Source organism: Melanerpes formicivorus, unplaced genomic scaffold (assembly GCF_026170545.1).
Source record: "Melanerpes formicivorus ecotype bairdi unplaced genomic scaffold, bMelFor1.0.p_v2 SCAF_182, whole genome shotgun sequence".
Lineage (NCBI taxonomy): Eukaryota > Metazoa > Chordata > Aves > Piciformes > Picidae > Melanerpes > Melanerpes formicivorus.
Window position 1 is genome coordinate 547,419 of NW_027142534.1, and position 18,214 is coordinate 565,632.

Sequence of the window (18,214 nt, forward strand, 5' to 3'; positions counted from 1 at the left end):
CACTCCCTGGGGATGTTAAGTAGTCCGTGGAGGCTGCATCAATGGTGAAGCTTTGCTTGTCTCTCTTGCACATGGGGCCAGCCCAGAGAAGAGAGTAAGCTGGGCCCCTGCTGCGCCTTGGAAGGAAACAATGTCGTGAAGGGAGGATGTGCTCCACTTCCTGTAGCTCTCTGAGATCAACCCATTAGCCAACTGCGCACCCAAATCAAGGTGGACTTACCCAGCTGTGTGCTGGACTTCTCCTCCAGAAGGACACACTGAGGGTTGTGTTTTAATTCCTACCATTAAACTCAGTTTTAATTGGCAATAAATGACACTATGTGCAGTAGGGAGAAAACGCAGGGAAGAGCTGTGGTGCAGGGCTGACAGCACCACGCTGAACAAGAACAGCCCTGAGGCCCCTTAGCACCACCGAGATGCTGCCCTGCTGCTTGAACACCCTGATGCCCCTGTATACTGCACTGGTTAGGCCACACCTCGAGTACTGTGTCCAGTTCTGGGCCCCTCAGTTTAGGAAGGAGGTTGACTTGCTGGAACGAGTCCAGAGAAGAGCAACAAAGTTGGTGAGGGGTTTGGAACACAAGCCCTATGAGGAGGGGCTGAGGGAGCTGGGGCTGCTTAGCCTGGAGAAGAGGAGACTCAGGGGTGACCTTATCACTCTCTACAACTACCTGAAGGGAGGTTGTAGACAGGCGGATGATGGTCTCTTCTCCCAGGCACCCAGTACCAGAACAAGAGGACACAGTCTCAGGCTGCGCCAGGGGAGGTTTAGGTTGGATGTTAGGAAGAAGTTCTATACAGAAAGAGTGATTGCGCTACGGAATGGGCTGCCCGGGGAGGTGGTGGAGTCGCCGTCATTGAAGGTGTTCAGAAGGAGACTTGATGGGGTGCTTGGTGCCATGGGTTAGCTGTTTGGGTGGGTTGGATTGGTGGATGGGTTGGACACGATGATCTTGAAGGTCTCTTCCAACCTGGTTTGGTTTATTCTAATAAAGGTTTATTCTAATAAAGGTGAGCCTCATCGGGCTTGTGTTAAAGCTCAGATGGGTTTCCCGCCTCTGTGCCCAGGTGAAACGGTGCAGAAGTAGTTTGCAGAGTCCCAGTGGTGCAGGGCCCACAGGGACAGCGAGGACTCAGACTGGGAATTGTCCCGGGACACCGTGGCTCGACCCGCCACTGCTGCCGTATAAATTGATGTAGGACAGCCACTGGAGCCAGCCACCGGAGCCAGCCACCGGCTGTCTGACGGTACCACCGAACTCCATGACCACCAAAGGCGAAGCCGTGCCCGCAGCAGTGCAGGGTGACCGAGTCCCCGGACGCTCGCAGCCCTCCGCCGGCCTGGACCAGCCTCAGCTGCGCACACACCGCTGCGGATGGAGAGCGCTGGCAGCCGGCTGGGTGCGACCAGGGCCCGAGGCCGTTCCCCTGCCGCCCCGGCCAAGAGCCCCCGGCCCGGCACAGCCACAGCCAACACCTGCCTCTGTGCCGGCCAAGCCCTGTGCCCGGGGCAGTGCTCTGCCTGCCCTGCCCGCGATGGAGCCGTGCCTGGCCCTGGCCCTCGGACCAAGCGCCCAAACCCACCCTGGCCCTCTGCCTCCTGCCCCAGTGCTGGCCTCGCTGCCCGCCCCGTCCAGCTCTCACCTGCCGGCCCCGCGGCCACGGACAAGGCCAGGAGCCACGGACCCAGCACGGACGACATCGGCAGCCGCACACAGGCCCGCCCCTGACCGCGCCAGACAATCCTGCCCCAGCCCGTTCGAGGCAGAAGTGCGAGGGTGGGAAGGGGACGAGACGGAGGGAACGTGGGGAGGGGTCGGCAGCGCGCCCGGCCCCGGCGCACAAAGGTAGCCCTGGGCTGTCAGCGCGCTCCGAGCGCTGTCCTGCCTTGTGCCCTGCCGAGCGCTGCACTGACACAGGCTGACGGAGGTCTCTGCTGCCATCCAGAGGGACCGCGACAGGCACTCCAGCCTGTCCCTCTGGCAGGAACCTCCTGCAAGGCACAACGGGGAGAGCAAAGGTCTGCACCTGGGGAGGAGCAGCCCCACGCACCTGATCAGGCCGGGGCTGCTCAGCTGGAAACATCAGCTCGGAAAGGAACCTGAGCGTTCTGGTGGGCAACCAGGAACATGCTCCTGTTGCAAAGAGCCTTCATGGCATCTTGGGTGCTCTTGACAAAGAATGGGCAGCAGTTCAGGGAGGTGCTCCTTCCCCTCAGCACTGCAGAGCTCACACCCTGGGCACAGAGGTTGTAATGAGAAAATTGTTGGAATTGCCAGGGCACCTTTGTGTATCTGTTCCTGTCATTCCTGCTAGGATACAAGAAAGGGTCCTTCAGATCCCATGTGGTGATGCCCAGCATGCTACAGTTACAGTCCTGGTGGGAAAAACTCCTGTTGGAGACAGGACCTTTGTGGCTGTGGGAAGCTTCTGGGTCTGTTCCATGGAGAGAACAGGTGAAGCTGAGCCCTGCCTGAACTTTGGTTGGCTGAGCCAAATTGCCCTTTGGTGCCCAGTGCTACCAAACTGTGAGCACACCTCCAGGGAACTCCATCAGTCATCATCGTCATCATCATCATCATCACCATCATCATTATCTTTTGTCTTAGTATTCATCAACTTCACAGATTCACAGCTTGCACTGGGTTGGAAGAGACCCTCAAAGGTCATCTTGTCCAACCCCTCTGCAGTCAGCAGGGACAACTCCAGCTAGAGCAGGCTGCCCAGGGACAGACACATCAAGTCTATTCTTGAATGTCTCCAGGGACAGGGCCTCAACCACATCCCTGGGCAACCTGTTTCAGTATTTTACCACTCTTATTGTAAAGTACTTTCTCCTGATGTCCAACCTAAATCTGCCCTGCTGCAGTTTCAAACCATTGCCCTTCATCCTGTCATCACAGGGCCATCTGAACAGTCCCTCTCCAGCCTTCCTCTAGGCCCCCTTCAGATATTGAAATGCATCTATAAGGCCTCCCTGGAGCCTTCTCCAGGCTGGACAATTCTTTCAGCCAGAGTGTCTTCTTAGGAGATTTCTCCAGCCCTCTGATCATCTTGGTGGCCCTCCCCTGGACCTGCTCCAGCAGTTCTATGTCACTCTCGTGCTGGGCATCCCATAGCTGGACACAGTACTCCAGTACTTACTCAGCTTTATCAATCATCATTATTTGATCATCCCATGGCAGTGTATACCTGTAAAAGGTACCCCCTCTTGCCTCATGGTCTGTTGATCTCTTCGATATGCCTTAGTTTTACTACACTTTCTTCAGCATTTCTCTGTGTTAGCATTTCCCAAAGGAGATGACTTTATGCTAAGGAGGGTATGTGTGAGAAACTGGTTATAATATTTGGCTTTGGTAAGGGGAATTACTGGGGACCGTGGGGCTCGATCCTTGGCCTGGATCGTTGGGCTGGATCGTTGGGCTGATGGTCTGTATTGTGTGGGGTATTGGGAGAGAAAGGGGAGGTGCCAACAGGTCTAAAGACTGGCCAGGTCAAAAGTGCAGGTTTTGTCTGTCCTGATGGAGAGGGGTGGGGAGCGTGCTGGGGAATATATGAATATGTACGTTTGAATATATGAATATGTATGTTTGCCGTCTATATCAGTTCACCTCGTGTTGTTGGGGCACGCCTCTAGCAAGCTCGCTATGTGCCCAGCGCTCTGTTGCCTTTATTTTATAATAAAGTGGTTATAAATTTCAACAGTGAGTTTGTTTCTCACAGTATGGAAGGATCTCATTTAACCATCTGGTTAAGAAGGATACCCTGCCCAGTGCTGAGGCATCAAGGTAAAAGATGCTTTTCTGCTCCTTGGTTGCTCTGCAAAGAACAAGATCATAGTATCATCATAGTATCATAGTATCATTCAGGGTTGGAAGGGACCACAAGGATCATCCAGTTCCAACCCCCCTGCCATGGGCAGGGACACCCCACACTAGATCAGGCTGGACAGAGTCTCATCCAGCCTGGGCTTAAACACCTCCAGGGACGGGGCCTCGACCACCTCCCTGGACAACACATTCCAGGGCTTCACCACTCTCATGGGGAAGAACTTCCTCCTCACATCCAGTCTGAATCTCCCCACCTCCAGATTCATTCCATTCCCCCTAGTCCTATCAGTACCTGAGATCCTGAGAAGTCCTTCCCCAGCCTTCCTGTAGGCCCCCTGCAGATACTGGAAGGCCACAATGAGGTCACCTCAGAGCCTTCTCTTCTGCAGACTGAACAGCCCCAACTCCTTCAGTCTGTCCTCATGGGAGAGGTGCTCCAGCCCTCTGATCATCCTTGTGGCCCTTCTCTGGACACATTCCAGCACCTCCACATCCCTCTTGTAATAGGGGCTCCAGAACTGGACACAGTACTCCAGGTGGGGTCTCACCAGGGCTGAGCAGAGGGGGAGGATCACCTCCCTTGCCCTGCTGGCCACACTTCTCCTGATGCAGCCCAGGATCTGATTGGCTTTGCGGGCTGCAAGTGCACATTGAGAGCTCATGTTGAGCTTCTCCTCCACCAGCACCCCCAAGTCTCTCTCCTCAGGGCTACAATCCAGCCAGTCACTGCCCAGCCTGGATTTGTGCCTGGGATTGCCTCAACCCAGATGCAGGACCCAGATGCAGATGAGGATCTGTGATCCATAGGGCAGTTGAGTCAAGGGCTAGGGCTGGCCAGGAGCAAAGCAGAGACATGTCTGTCCTAGCTCCTTCCACAGCTGGGTCAAGAGTTCAGCCAGCAGTGTCCCCCCCAGCAGTGCTTGGTTCTGCAACCTTACTTTCTGGAGAAACCAAGACCAGGTAGGGATTGTTGCTGCACCTGGAGGTTCTGTCCAAGCATGTTGATCCTTTTCTTGAGTGGTGCTGGTTTCTGTGTGAGGAAATGAGGAAAGCTGAATGTCTCAGCTCATCTGCAGACAGACTCAGAGCCCTGCATTTCTACATCCCTGCTCTGAATACTTCTGCATAGATGGGATCTTTGAGGAAATAGGGAGCAGTTGGACTGGCAGGTACCGGAAAGGTTGATGTAAGAAGGAGAGGATCATTTCAGGTTTGAAAGGAAGGTTGAAAGCTGAAGAGCCTCAGCCCTCCTGTGCTGTTCTTGGCGACACAGATTTTGCACGAGCGGAAGCGGGGCTTAGCGTGACGTGGAGTCTTAGAGCACAGTGGTAAGTGGCAGTGTCCTGGAGGGAGACAGCTGCTATTTCTAAGGGGGCTGATTTATTTCTGTAGACCACCACAGTGAAGTTGCCATCACGGAACTTTGCATTGTCTGAAGTACTATAAGCATGCAGGAGAAATTTCAAGGCTTTCCCTGGCAGCTGTCGGTACCAGAAGAAACTCAAAGTGCTGATACTGTCCTCAGAGCTGTACTGGCAGGGCAGAACCACTCTCTGTCCAACTGTGGCAGACACCTCGGAGAGGAATTGCTTCTGGGGGTCACTTCCAACAAAACCTGCAACACAGGCAGAAATGTCTTTGGAGCAGCTTGGTTCCTCCTCTCCCTTGCTCTGTTTAAAGCTGTCACTGCCCCAAACCCTTCTGCCTTTCCAAAGAAAAGGAAAATCCAAGTATCTACTTCTACCCCTCTGCATTTCTCCCTGACCTCATCAGCACAGCCTAGTCCTCTCCATAGCCTACCAAAATCTGTGGAAGGAAGTGCATGGGATACACCCACCTGATTGGATTAGCAGGACACAAGCTGGCACAGCCACGGTCAAGATCATTTTCCCCACCTCCAGAATCCGTCCCTCAGGAGACTCTCAGCACACAACAGAACCAGACACTCCCAGCAGCTCAGTGCAATGGCTGCACCCTGCAGACTGTGCCAGCACATGTGACACAGTCATGCCTCTGGGGTGGGAAGGCCCACTCACGGTTTGCCTTTGATTGTCTTCACATCAGAGAGCAGACAGCATCAGTGCCTTCCTGCACTGTCCCCTGGCTTTCCCTCTCCCTTTGCAAAGTTTGCTCTGCAAGACAGCCTCTCTCTCATGCTGAAGAGTGTAACTGCCTTTGTGTGCTCCTCAGAGGGGGGAGGGCTTTTGGAAGCACAGCAGCTCCTCACAGCGTTGGGGCTCTGGCAAACAGCTGTCATGTTCTTTTCAAAAGGTTTTCACGTGTCTCTTAGTTCAGCCTCTGTTATTTGGAAGCAGCTGTTCAGTATTTCTCCACACATGAGGACTCTGAGCCAGGAGGAGGAAGCTGGTAAAGGAGCCTTGCCCAGAGACTTGGGTGCTGGCACAAGTAGCTGCTGCAGGGGAACCTGCTGGAGTGCCCTGTGCCAGCCTGTGCTGCACACTGCTGGGTGCTATGGCAGAAATAACCTTCCAGCATGTAAGGAGATGATGTATGATTAGTTTTTGGTATCACACAAACTAAAAGGCACCACAGCATGGGAGCAAACCAAAAGCTCTTTCAGGATAGGAGAATCCAGCTGGGTCTGCACAGTGTTGCATGAGTCCAGGGTTCCCAGCACCTGGAGGGCTGTAAGCTTTACTCATTGGCTATATTCCTATTTTTATTCTGTCTTACTAAACCAATTTGATTCCACTCTGAGATCTGGAAAGGACTCTGCACCATCTCTCTCCCCATTCCCCCCTCCCTGGTGCAGAACAGCAGGAGCCAAACCAGGCTAGCAGTGTCTTCCTGGAGCAGTGTTAGGCAGGCTAGGGTCAGACCCAGAAGATGGCCACTCCTGCCAACAGGACCACAGAAAGACTCAAAGGTGCAACCCAGACTGGTGTAATTTCCTTGATTCCTCCAGCATGTGAGCTGAGTCCTCTGCCCACTCTGGGGTGCTTTGCTCCTGAAATGCTTGGGCCTCTCATCCTGTCACAAAAAGATGCCCTCACTGAGAACATGCCTGGCATGAAACAGTGAACAAAAAGACATCAACTCAGTAAGCCAGAACACAGCCCTCAGCATTAGCTGGGAGCAAGATGAGCTTGTCAGAAAACAATCACCTGTAGAAGGGATGTATCTGGCAGCCTGGGGCAAGAAGGGCCCAGGACAAAATCCAGCCCAGCTCCTCACTCTCTCATCCATTTCTCTTGCTTCCTTCTCCTTGAGAACCACGTGAGGCTGAGGCTCCTTCTCCTTCTCTTCTGTCTCAAAAGGAGTTGTCATCTCAATGAACCTCTTAGAGTATCACAGAATCACCAAGGTTGGAAGAGACCTCAAAGATCATTGAGTCCAAGCTGTCACCACAGACCTCATGACTAGACCATGGCACCAAGCACCACATCCAATCTCCTCTTGAACACCTCCAGGGACAGTGACTCCACCATCTCCCTGGGCAGCACATTCCAGTGGCGAACGACTCTCTCAGTGAAGAACTTTCTCCTCACCTCTAGCCTAAACTTCCCCTGGCACAGCTTGAGACTGTGTGCTCTTGTTCTGGTGCTGGTTGCTTGAGATAAGATACCAACACCCTCCTGGCCACAACCACCCTTCAGGTAGTTGTAGAGAGCAATAAGGTTTCCCCTGAGTCTCCTCTTCTCCAGGCTAAACAACCCCAGCTCCCTCAGCCTCTCCTCACAGGGCTGTGCTCCAGCCCCTCCCCAGCCTTGTTGCCCGTCTCTGGACACCTTCAAGTGTCTCGATGTCCTTCTTAAACTGAGGGTCCCAGAACTGGACACAGGACTCAAGGTGTGGCCTAACCAGTGCAGAGTACAGGGGCACAATGACTTCCCTGCTCCTGCTGGCCCTTAGCTGGTATCAGCTTTGTCCTGTGCCAGATCTTGGGGGCTACTTGTGGGAGAGGGAGAAGGTTAGATATGGAGGGAGGCTGGAACTGTACTGAGATGGCTTCTGCCCACAGGGGCTAAGCAGTAGTTGCATAGGGGCTGGTAGCACTTTTTGGACCCTGGCAGGATGAGACCAAGAAGCTCTCCATACATCTCTGCACAGCCTTCGGCTCTCAGCCCTGCATGTGCCTTGGTATTGGTTACAGGCTACTCCTCACACATCCCCACGTCCCTCTCCCCCAGGGGCATCTTCACTCAGCACAGGTTCAACCCTGTCATCCCTGCAGCTCAGTCCCACTGGCCAGAAGTTGCCATGCGCTCCACCGCTGTGCTCGATCGCCCTCTCGTGGTGGTGACCCTGCACGGCCCCATCCTCAGCCCCATCTCCCAGAATGCCTTTGTGGGCTGCACACAATCTGGGTTTAGAGTGGGAGCTCTTAAATACCCCGGTACTGTGTGTGTTGAGTGATGCTGCAGCTGGGTTTATTCTAGCAAAAAAACCCCAAACCATCCTTGGCATCCAGGACTCCAGGATTCAGCTGATAACAAACTTAGCAGAAGCTTTCTCAATTTCATTTCTCTCACAAGCAGATCCTCAAATCATTCATCACAACCACGTTGATTTTGTTAGGTGGGGACAAATGGTTATCACAAAGCCACCCAGGCAAGCCCTCCCCAAATCTGATTAAAGGATACTCCCAGAACACTTCCTGCTATGGCAGCTGGCATCAGCTAACACCACAGAGTATCCTCAGGCATTACAGACAATGAGTGCTCAGCATCCTTCAGTCAGGCAGTGGTTGGGAGTGAGCCAGCAGACTGGCACCAGAGAAGGTGAAAGGGAGACAGGAGTTTCTCTGAGATGCAACAGCTTGAAAGGCTCCAGACCCCAACGGCAGTGGAGAAGCAGACAAGGGACCCCTGCTGGTATGTTGCCTGTCGTAGGCGTGGCAACCTGGTTCAGGAACAGCACAGCGGCCAACCCCAGGCCGCTCGGTCCATCAGCTCGCAGACACCAATGTGGTGGACGGCAAATGGCGTTTATTAGTGAACTACACAGCACTATATAACTAAGATTTATGTCACTTCCATCTGCTTGCACCATAAACTAACCACTATTGGCTATCAGGAGAGGGGCACTATCTTCCCGTACAATGTGAGATCTTCCGGCCGCTGGGTCCTAACTACCTACAATTCCCCCTCCCTATGCATAACCAAATTAGCTGAAATATAACAAAATAACAATCTTAAAAGTATACATCATAAACTTGAATAAAAAACATAAGGCACAATGAGCAAATAGAAATTAGGAAGATAACTGATAACAACAGGGTATAACTTAAGATAACTAAAGATAACTGGGGATAACACTGGGTAAATACATTCTTAAAACAGTTGCTGGTGTTCTACCAACATAATGTAAACCTCTAGCCGGCTCAAGGCATCACAGCCCCCCTCTGCAGAAACTATTTTGCCCTTCTCTGGATTCTGCCAGTGTGGAACTCCCAGGCTTGGACAGGACACTTGCCAGCTTGTCATCTTCTCTTGCCACCGGGGTATATGGATCACAGGGGTGTCCGATGATCTGGTCCTGTGAAGAGTAACTCACAGCTTTCATTAGTTTTATTCTGAAGGTGGTTGGACGATTTCCACCTCAGTTTAATTGGTGGAAGTGGGTGTGTGGCAATGGCCCTTAGAATAAATTTGTCACCCTGGCTTTTAATAGGGCTAGAGCGTCCCTTCCCAACAGGGGTGGGACTCCTGACATGACATATGGAAAAAGGGAGATGGTTTCCTCCGGTCCCGTTTCACTGTGGATTGTAATTGCTACCAATTGAGTGCTCTTCCGAGCTCGAGTCAATCCCCCAACTCCACCCACCATGGGGGCATCTTCCAGTTTCCAGTGTGGAGGCCAATTTGTCTCAGGAATAACTGTAACATCTGCTCCAGTGTCAATCAAGAAAGGGACATTAATGGTCCGTCACCTGGACCGGGAACGCTGGCGTGGCTGCTGGGGCCCAATCGGCACATGCAATCTTTATTTTCCTCCAATCCGTGAGAGGAATTTTTCCCCCTCGCGGTCCCTCTTTATAGTGGATGGGATTACTTTGTCTTTTGACTCTGTCTACCCCCACCTCCTCCTCCTCTGAGTTTGAATGAGTTGCGAGCCACTCGGCCTGGCTAGTGTCTGACCCAGAGTCGGAACTCAACTGACCGGCTGCTTTTGGATTCCAGTACTTTTTTGTTGGGCTCTGGCCCCGCCTACCTCCCTTGCGGGCAGGCCATTTCCTCCCTCTTGGCTCTCTCCACCTTCTGATCGGCGGGGAGTTTGCTCTGTGAGGGTGTTCTTCCAAATGGTCACTCTGATTGGCTTTCCACCCCTCGCTCACGCTCTGGCCCCACCCACTTCCCTCGCGGGCGGGCCGCTCCTCCCTTCCTAGCTTCCCGCCAGGGGCATACTCGCCCCACCCTTCTCCTTTTCGTTTGGCGCCATCTTGGGTTGCATACGGTGGTGATCTGGCCCAGACATCCTCAAACTCCAATTTCCCCGCGGCACCCCTGGCCTCCTCAGCTAACCCACCCCAGAAGGATTTGGCTTGACTCTGTCCCTCCGCGAGCGGGTCGGGGCTCAGGGATTCGGGGGGCGCATCACCCTCCCGCAATTCCTCAAGCTCGACAAAATTGCCATTGTCTGGGGGGCTCAAAGTCTGCATGGCTGCCCCAACTCCCCACCTCAGGATGGCCGACAAACAGTCCTTTATCGCCCTCCAGATCCCCTTCTCCTGCCTGGCCCTCTGCAGAGCCCACACAACTTTCCCCCACAACCTAAGATCCTTCCCACAGCCTGAGGACATCATCTCCAGAGCTAACGCTTCAGTACATTTATTCCACACTTCTGGGTGGAGAATGTCCACCGGCCAGTTTATGGCCCCAAGCTGTAACAGCCTCGCGACTGCAAGAATAAAATCTTCGGGTTCACAATCAATACCCCACTGCTTATGTAACTGCGACACGACCTTCACAAGGGCTTCCATCCTCCTTGTTGGTCCGGGAGCGTCCTCCCCGCCGGGCTGGTCCAGCCACTCCAGCCGCCATTCACCCGATTCCAGGCGAATTCCCGGGTTTTGGCACCACTTGTTGCCTGTTGTAGGTGCGGCAACCTGGTTCAGGAACGGCACGGCGGCCAACGCCAGACCGCTCGGTCCATCAGCTCGCAGACACCAATGTGGTGGACGGCAAATGGCATTTATTAGTGAACGACACAACACTATATAACTAAAATTTACGTCACTTCCTTCTGCTTGCACCATAAACTAACCACTATTGGCTATCAGGAGAGGGACCCTATCTTCCCGTACAATGCGAGATCTTCTGGCTGCTGGGTCCTAACTACCTACACTGGTATTAAAGTAAGTGCAAACTCTGGAGAAGTTGAGGGATGGAGGCTGGCGACTTCTGGCAGCAAACAGAAGGTTCATGCCCCACTACGAGCATACAGCTACAAACCAGGGTCACAGCCCTCAAAGAGGAACCAAATGAACCAGGTGAATTTTCTCCTCAACCTGGTGGTTGAGCTTAAGGATGAAGTATCTAGGCTCAGGACTACATGGGAATGTGAAAAGGAGTTAGATATGTGGGAGCAGGCTCTGCAGATCTCCCCTGTTGAGGGAGGCATACCTGGAAATAGGGAGGGATGGATACAGGTCCCTGTTAGGGGAAGCAAGGGGAATCCATCCTGGCCCTCTCCCCCTCCCCCCTTGCCCTTGCATAATCAGTATGAGGCCCTGCAGGCCGCCAGCAATGTGGATGAGAGGGCTGAAGAGGAACCATCTAAGGAGATGCCTATGGCTGAAGAGGATGCCAGGATGAGGAGGCAGATGAAATATTCTACAGGCAGCTGGAGGCTGTCTCAAGATTAGAATAAATTAGAATAAACCAAACCAGGTTGGAAGAGACCTTCAAGATCATCGTGTCCAACCCATCAACCAATCCAACCCACCCAAACAGCTAACCCATGGCACCAAGCACCCCATCAAGTCTCCTCCTGAACACCTTCAATGATGGTGACTCCACCACCTTCCCGGGCAGCCCATTCCAAAGTGCAATCACTCTTTCAGTATAGAACTTCTTCCTAACATCCAACCTGAACCTCCCCTGGCACAGCCTGAGACTGTGTCCTCTTGTTCTGGTACTGGGTGCCTGGGAGAAGAGACCATCATCCGCCTGTCTACAGCCTCCCTTCAGGTAGTTGTAGAGAGCAATAAGGTCACCCCTGAGCCTCCTCTTCTCCAGGCTGAGCAACCCCAGCTCCCTCAGCCTCTCCTCATAGGGCTTGTGTTCCAAACCCCTCACCAACTTTGTTGCTCTTCTCCGGACTCGTTCCAGCAAGTCAACCTCCTTCCTAAACTGAGGGGCCCAGAACTGGACACAATACTCGAGGTGTGGCCTAACCAGTGCAGCGTACAGGGGCAGAATGACCTCCCTGCTCCTGCTGGCCACACTGTTCCTGATGCAGGCCAGGATGCCATTGGCCCTCTTGGCTGCCTGGGCACACTGCAGGCTCATGTTCAGCCTACCATCGACCAGTACCCCCAGGTCCCTCTCTGCCTGGCTGCTCTCCAGCCACTCTGACCCCAGCCTGTAGCACTGCCTGGGGTTGCTGTGGCCAATGTGCAGAACCCGGCACTTGGATGTGTTAAATCTCATGCCATTGGATTCTGCCCATCTGTCCAGCCTGTCGAGGTCCCTCTGCAGAGCCTCTCTACCCTCCAGCAGATCCTGCCAGACATCTGCTGGGAACTTAACTCAGCAGAGAGGAGGCAGTCCAGAAGATTCCTGGAGTGCATGGAGGACAGCGTCCTGATGCAGCTGTTAAGCGAGCCTGCGAGGGGTCAGGCTCTGCTTGACCTGCTGATCTCCAATAGAGAAGGGCTGGTGGGAGATGTGACGGTGGGAGGCTGCCTAGGGTGCAGCCACCATGAGCTGCAGGGAGATAGGGAGGAGCACTAACAGAACCCTGACCTTAGACTGCCGGAGGGCAAACTTCCACTTGTTCAAGCAGCTTGTGCAGAAAGTTCCCTGGGCAGCAGCCCTTAAGAACCAAGGGGTCCAGGATGGTTGGACCTACTTCAAACAGGAGCTCTGGAAGGCACAGGAACAGGGGAGCATGAGCCGAGGGGAAGGCTCTGAGCCTGGATGAGCAAGCAGCTCTTGAAGGGATTAAGGGAAAAAAAGAGGCTGCATCACTTGGGAAAGGGGGGAGGCAACTCCAGATACGTTTAAGGATGTTGTTAGAACATGCAGGAGAAAAATTAGAGAGGCAAAAGCCCAGTTGGAACTCAAGCTGAACACTGCTGTGAAAGATAACTAAAAGCATTTTTATAAATGCATTAATGCTAAAAGAGGGCAAGAAGAACCTGCTCTCCTTATTGCACCTGGAGTGGAACACAGTAACTAGAGACTGAGGGTGTAAATATCCTTCTTTGCCTCCATTTTCAACAGCAAGGCAGGAGGATTTTAGATCAAGTGGCCTCCTGAACTGGTAGATGGGGTCAGGGAGCAGTGTATTGCCCCAGAAATCCATAAGGAATTACTTTGGAACTTGCTTAGCCTCTCTCCATCATTTTCCTCCAGTCCTGGCTCACAGGTGAGGTCCCAGATGACTGGAAACTGGCCAATGTGGTCCCCATCTACAAGAAGGGTCGGATGGAGGAACCTGGAAACTCCAGGCCTGGCAGCCTGACCTCAGTGCCAGGGAAAGTGATGGAGCAGATTATCCTGGCGGCAATAACTGCGCACCTGAAGGATGGCCAAGGGCTCAGGTCCAGCCAACATGGATTTAGGAAGGGCAGGTCCTGCCTCTCCAACCTGATCTCCTTCTATGATCAGGTGACCCGTCTGGTGGACATGGGGAGGCCTGTGGATGTGGTCTACCTGGACTTCAGCAAGGCCTTTGACACCGTCCCCCCACAGCAAACTGCTGTCTAAGCTGTCAGCTCGTGGCTTGGACCACTACACTCTGTGCTGGGTTAGGAACTGGCTGGAGGGCCAAACCCAGAGAGTGGTAGTGAACAGTGCCACATACAGCTGGAAGCCAGTCACCAGTGGTGTCCCCCAGGGATCAGTGCTGGGCCCCGTCCTCTTCAACATCTTCATTGATGATCTGGATGAGGGGGTCGAGTCAGTCATCAGCAAGTTTGCAGATGACACCAAGTTAGGGGCAGATGTTGGTAGGTTAGAGGGTAGAAAGGCTCTGCAGAGGGACCTCGACTGACTGGACAGATGGGCAGAGGCCAATGGGTTGGCATTCAACAAGTCCAAGTGCCAAGTGCTGCACTTTGGCTACGGCAATCCCATGCAGAGCTACAGGCTGGGGTCAGAGTGGCTGGAGAGCTCCCAAACAGAGAGGGACCTGGGGGTGCTGATTGACAGCCGCCTGAACATGAGCCAGCAGTGTGCCCAGGTGGCCAAGAGGGCCAATGGCATCCTGGCCTGCATTAGGAATAGTGTGGCCAGCAGGAGCAGGGAAGTCATTGTGCCCCTGTGCTCTGCTTTGGTTAGGCCACACCTTGAGTCCTGTGTCCAGTTCTGGGACCCTCAGTTTAAGAAGGACATTGAGAGACTTGAAGGTGTCCAGAGAAGGGCAACAAGGCTGGGGAGAGGCCTTGAACACAAGCCCTATGAGGAGAGGCTGAGGGAGCTGGGATTGTTTAGCCTGGAGAAGAGGAGGCTCAGGGGTGACCTCATTGCCCTCTACAACTACCTGAAAGGTGGTTGTAGCCAGGAAGGGGTTGGCCTCTTCTCCCAGGCAACCAGCACCAGAACAAGAGGACACAGTCTCAAGCTGCACCAGGGAAGGTTTAGACTCGAGGTGAGGAGGAAGTTCTTCACCGAGTGAGTCGTTCGTCATTGGAATGTGCTGCCCAAGGAGGTGGTGGAGTCACCGTCCCTGGAAGTGTTCAAGAGGAGATTGGAGGTGGCACTTGGTGCCATGGTCTGGTCATGAGGTCTGTGGTGACAGGTGGGACTCGATGATCCTTGAGGTCATTTCCAACCTTAGTTACACTGTGATACTGTGATGCTAGGGCCAGCCTCCCTAGATGGGGCCAGCTTCAGATGTACCTCTTCCTGCATGGCAGCCAGAGGCACGAGACCTCTGTGGCTCAAATTGTTCTCCCAGCAATGTTGATACAAATGTACAAATATTTTTCAGTCCCTTACACCCCTTGATGCCATCTGCTTTCAACACAGAACTGCTCTGGGTTGGAGAGAATCCACCAAAGGGCCAGAAAGAGGATGGATGAGCTGGAGCATCTCTCCTATGAGGAAAGGCTGGGAGAGCTGGGACTGTTCAGCACAGAGAAGGGAGGGCTGGGGTGGATCTTATTAGCAGAATAAACATCTGAAGGAAGTGTGTGGTAGATTGAACCTGGCTGCATGCCAGGTGCCCACCAAGCTGGAGGTCAGAACCCTCCTCAGCTGGAGTGAGGAGAGAAAAGATAATGAAAGGCTGATGGGTGGAGAGGAGTGCAGGGAGCCCTGGCACAAGTTGCCCAGAGAGACTGGGGACTGAAGTTATTCAAAAGGCAGCAGAGCCACCTGCTTGGGAAGCTGACCACAAGTGAGCACAGGAGCAAGTTGGGAAGAAGGAAAAGCAAGGGAAAGACTTGGCACACGTGCTGCCAGGGAAGCCCCTGGGGGACCAGACAAGGATTGCAGGGCCTCTTCCTTTCAACAGGGCCACAGGAAACCCCACCAGGACAAAACTGCTTTCCTGCATTGGATTCACTTGGTACTTGAGCTGAGGCCTCTGCTGGCACTGACACATTCCTGCCATGGCCATCCTGGGGTGTCTCAGTCCCAGCACTCAGAAGAAGCCTCCATGAAGGAATGGGTTGGGCATGAGGCAGGAAATGAAAAGGCAGCACTGGGGTAACAAGCACCCAGCCCATGCCCTGAGCTGGGATCTTTCCTCTTCATCAGCAGCACCTTCACAAATGGCCACTCCAGAGCCATGCAAGTTTTTCACAGCCCAGCCTCTGCCTCCACCTGGCTCCTCTTTTGGTGTCATTGCCTCAGGTTGCTGTGTAAGAAAGGCATTGGCTTGGGGGCTGTGGGATGAGGTGGGGACACAAGTGGCCAATTCATCATTGCCAGAGGAAGGAGAGAGTAGGGAACACAGCAGTGAGGCCCTTTCAGGCACTGTCCCTTGCAGCTGAGGAAGACATCCCTGGCTTCTGCACAGGCAGTGGGGATCAGGCCCTGCTTCTGAAAGCTCAGCTCAGATACAGCCCCTTGGCCTCCAAGCAGATCCTGCGGATGAAGAGCCCAACCACTGCTCTCCCTCAGTGAGGTCTCTCACAGGTTGATGTTGAGAGGAGTTAGCCAGGCCACACACCAGGGCTCTCCTGCCCCTCATACAGCTTCTTGCACAGCCAAGCAAGCTCCTGCACCACGGTGTCACTCACAGCACAGAGGTACAAGGCACTGTCAGAGACCTCCACTTCCTCCAGCTGCAGCAGGCTGTATTTCCCCGTGGTGTTCAGCAGCGTGGTCAGACGGCCGCTGGCCTTGGGGCCAGCTGCTGCGTGGTATGAGAGCAGCTGGGGAGCTTGGCCTTTCTTCTGCTGGTACCAGAGCAATGCATCAATGGTAGGTGACTGGTATGTGCAGATGGTGTGGAAGGTTTCTCTTTCCTTCACTGTGACTTGTCCTTCTTGCTGGGTGACAGTGACCTGCCCCATGGTGCCTGGAAGAAAGCAAAGGTCAGGAACTGTGGAGGGAAAGATTCTGATATGCAGAACAAGTGGAGATGGAAAGTGACAGAGGAGAAGGCTCCCACAGCACAAGAATGCCGATTCCCTCCCACAGAGATACCCCAGAGAGAGCTGAGCTTTCACCCAGCTCTTCCCTCCTGTCACTTCTCTGCCCAGAGTGAAACACTGGGCCCAGACAGAGCAGCAGAGAGGGACTGAGAGAGGTGGACACTTGGCAAGAGGACAGGAAGGCAAGAGGGCTGAGATGGTCAGCAGAGGAGCTGCTGCTTCTGCAGCTGAGCTCTCCTGTTCCATCAGGAGCAGCACCTGGAGAAAGCAGCTGCAAAACCACCTGTGTGAGCTGAGGCTTCCCAAGCCTGGCCCAGAAGTGCAGAGCAGCTCCTGCAGAGCTCTGCTGAGGGGATGAGGCTGCCCTGGGCAGGAGAGGAACCATGCTTGCAGTGCAAGGCAGTGCTTACCCTGTGGTTGCCTCAGGAAGGCAGCCAGGAGGAGAGAGGCGAGGCGCATGCTGAGACCCATCCTGCTGCGTGTGTGAGAGAGACTCCAAAGGCCACAGGTCCCAGGCAGAGCCCCACGAGAGCAGAGCTGCCGGAAATGACTCTGCCAGGGGCACAGCCACTGCCATGGGCAGGAGAAAAAGCTGCTGCTCAGCACACCTGCACTGCCTGTGCTGTGGTCTCCTCCAGCAGTGACACATGTGGCTCCTGCAGCCAACAGCTTCTGCTGCTCCCAGAGGAGGGATAAAGAGGAGAGAGGTGACCAACCTCTCTGACATATTGTCCTTGCATGGCTGCCTTTTGCCTCCTCTCTCAGTAGTCAGAAGCCTTTGTCTGGTTTGTCCTTTCCTAGCTCCTGCAGAGTGTCTAATCCTATGCTCCTCTCAGCACTCCTCACCCACTTTGCCACTCAGTCCCCTCAGGCGCTGCAGGGTTTCCCCCTCTATCCAGAAGAATTGATCTCAGTCAAGGTCTGTCACAGCTCTCCTCTCCTCTCCTCTCCTCTCCTCTCCTCTCCTCTCCTCTCCTCTCCTCTCCTCTCCTCTCCTCTCCTCTCCTCTCCTCTCCTCTCCTCTCCTCTCCTCTCCTCTCCTCTCCTCTCCCCTCCCCTCCCCTCCCCTCCCCTCCCCTCCCCTCCCCTCCCCTCCCCTCTCCTCTCCTCTCCTCTCCGAACCTCTCCTCTCCGAACCTCTCCTCTCCTCTCCGAACCTCTCCTCTCCTCTCCTCTCCTCTCCTCTCCTCTCCTCTCCCCTCTCCCCTCCCCTCCCCTCCCCTCCCCTCCCCTCTCCTTTCCTCTCCTCTCCTCTCCGAACCTCTCCTCTCCTCTCCTCTCCTCTCCTCTCCTCTCCTCTCCTCTCCGAACCTCTCCTCTCCGAACCTCTCCTCTCCGAACCTCTCCTCTCCGAACCTCTCCTCTCCGAACCTCTCCTCTCCTCTCCGAACCTCTCCTCTCCTCTCCTCTCCTCTCCTCTCCTCTCCTCTCCCCTCTCCTCTCTCCTCTCCTCTCCTCTCCTCTCCTCTCCTCTCCTCTCCTCTCCGAACCTCTCCTCTCCGAACCTCTCCTCTCCTCTCCTCTCCTCCCCTCCCCTCCCCTCCTCTCCTCTCCCCTCCGAACCTCTCCGAACCTCTCCGAACCTCTCCTCTCCGAACCTCTCCTCTCCGAACCTCTCCTCTCCTCTCCTCTCCTCTTCCATGAGATTCTA

General features: G+C 54.2%; 1 protein-coding gene and 1 gene segment (V, D, J or C); both read right to left on the reverse strand.

Moving 5' to 3' along the window:
• LOC137457527 (M1-specific T cell receptor alpha chain-like) overlaps nt 1-17,022 on the reverse strand; it is a 99,338-nt gene extending 82,316 nt beyond the window's left edge. The window contains exons 1-2 of the mRNA XM_068169396.1: nt 16,974-17,022; nt 16,203-16,487 (exon numbers count right to left, since the gene is read on the reverse strand). Coding sequence (XP_068025497.1) covers nt 16,203-16,487; nt 16,974-17,022 — 334 coding nt within the window. The remainder of the gene's footprint in view (nt 1-16,202; nt 16,488-16,973) is intronic.
• LOC137457530 (Ig heavy chain V region 914-like) lies at nt 975-1,791 on the reverse strand. The segment is given in 2 exon segments: nt 975-1,370; nt 1,645-1,791. Coding segments are annotated over 2 exon segments (389 nt in total).
• Nucleotides 17,023-18,214: the final 1,192 nt, after the last annotated feature.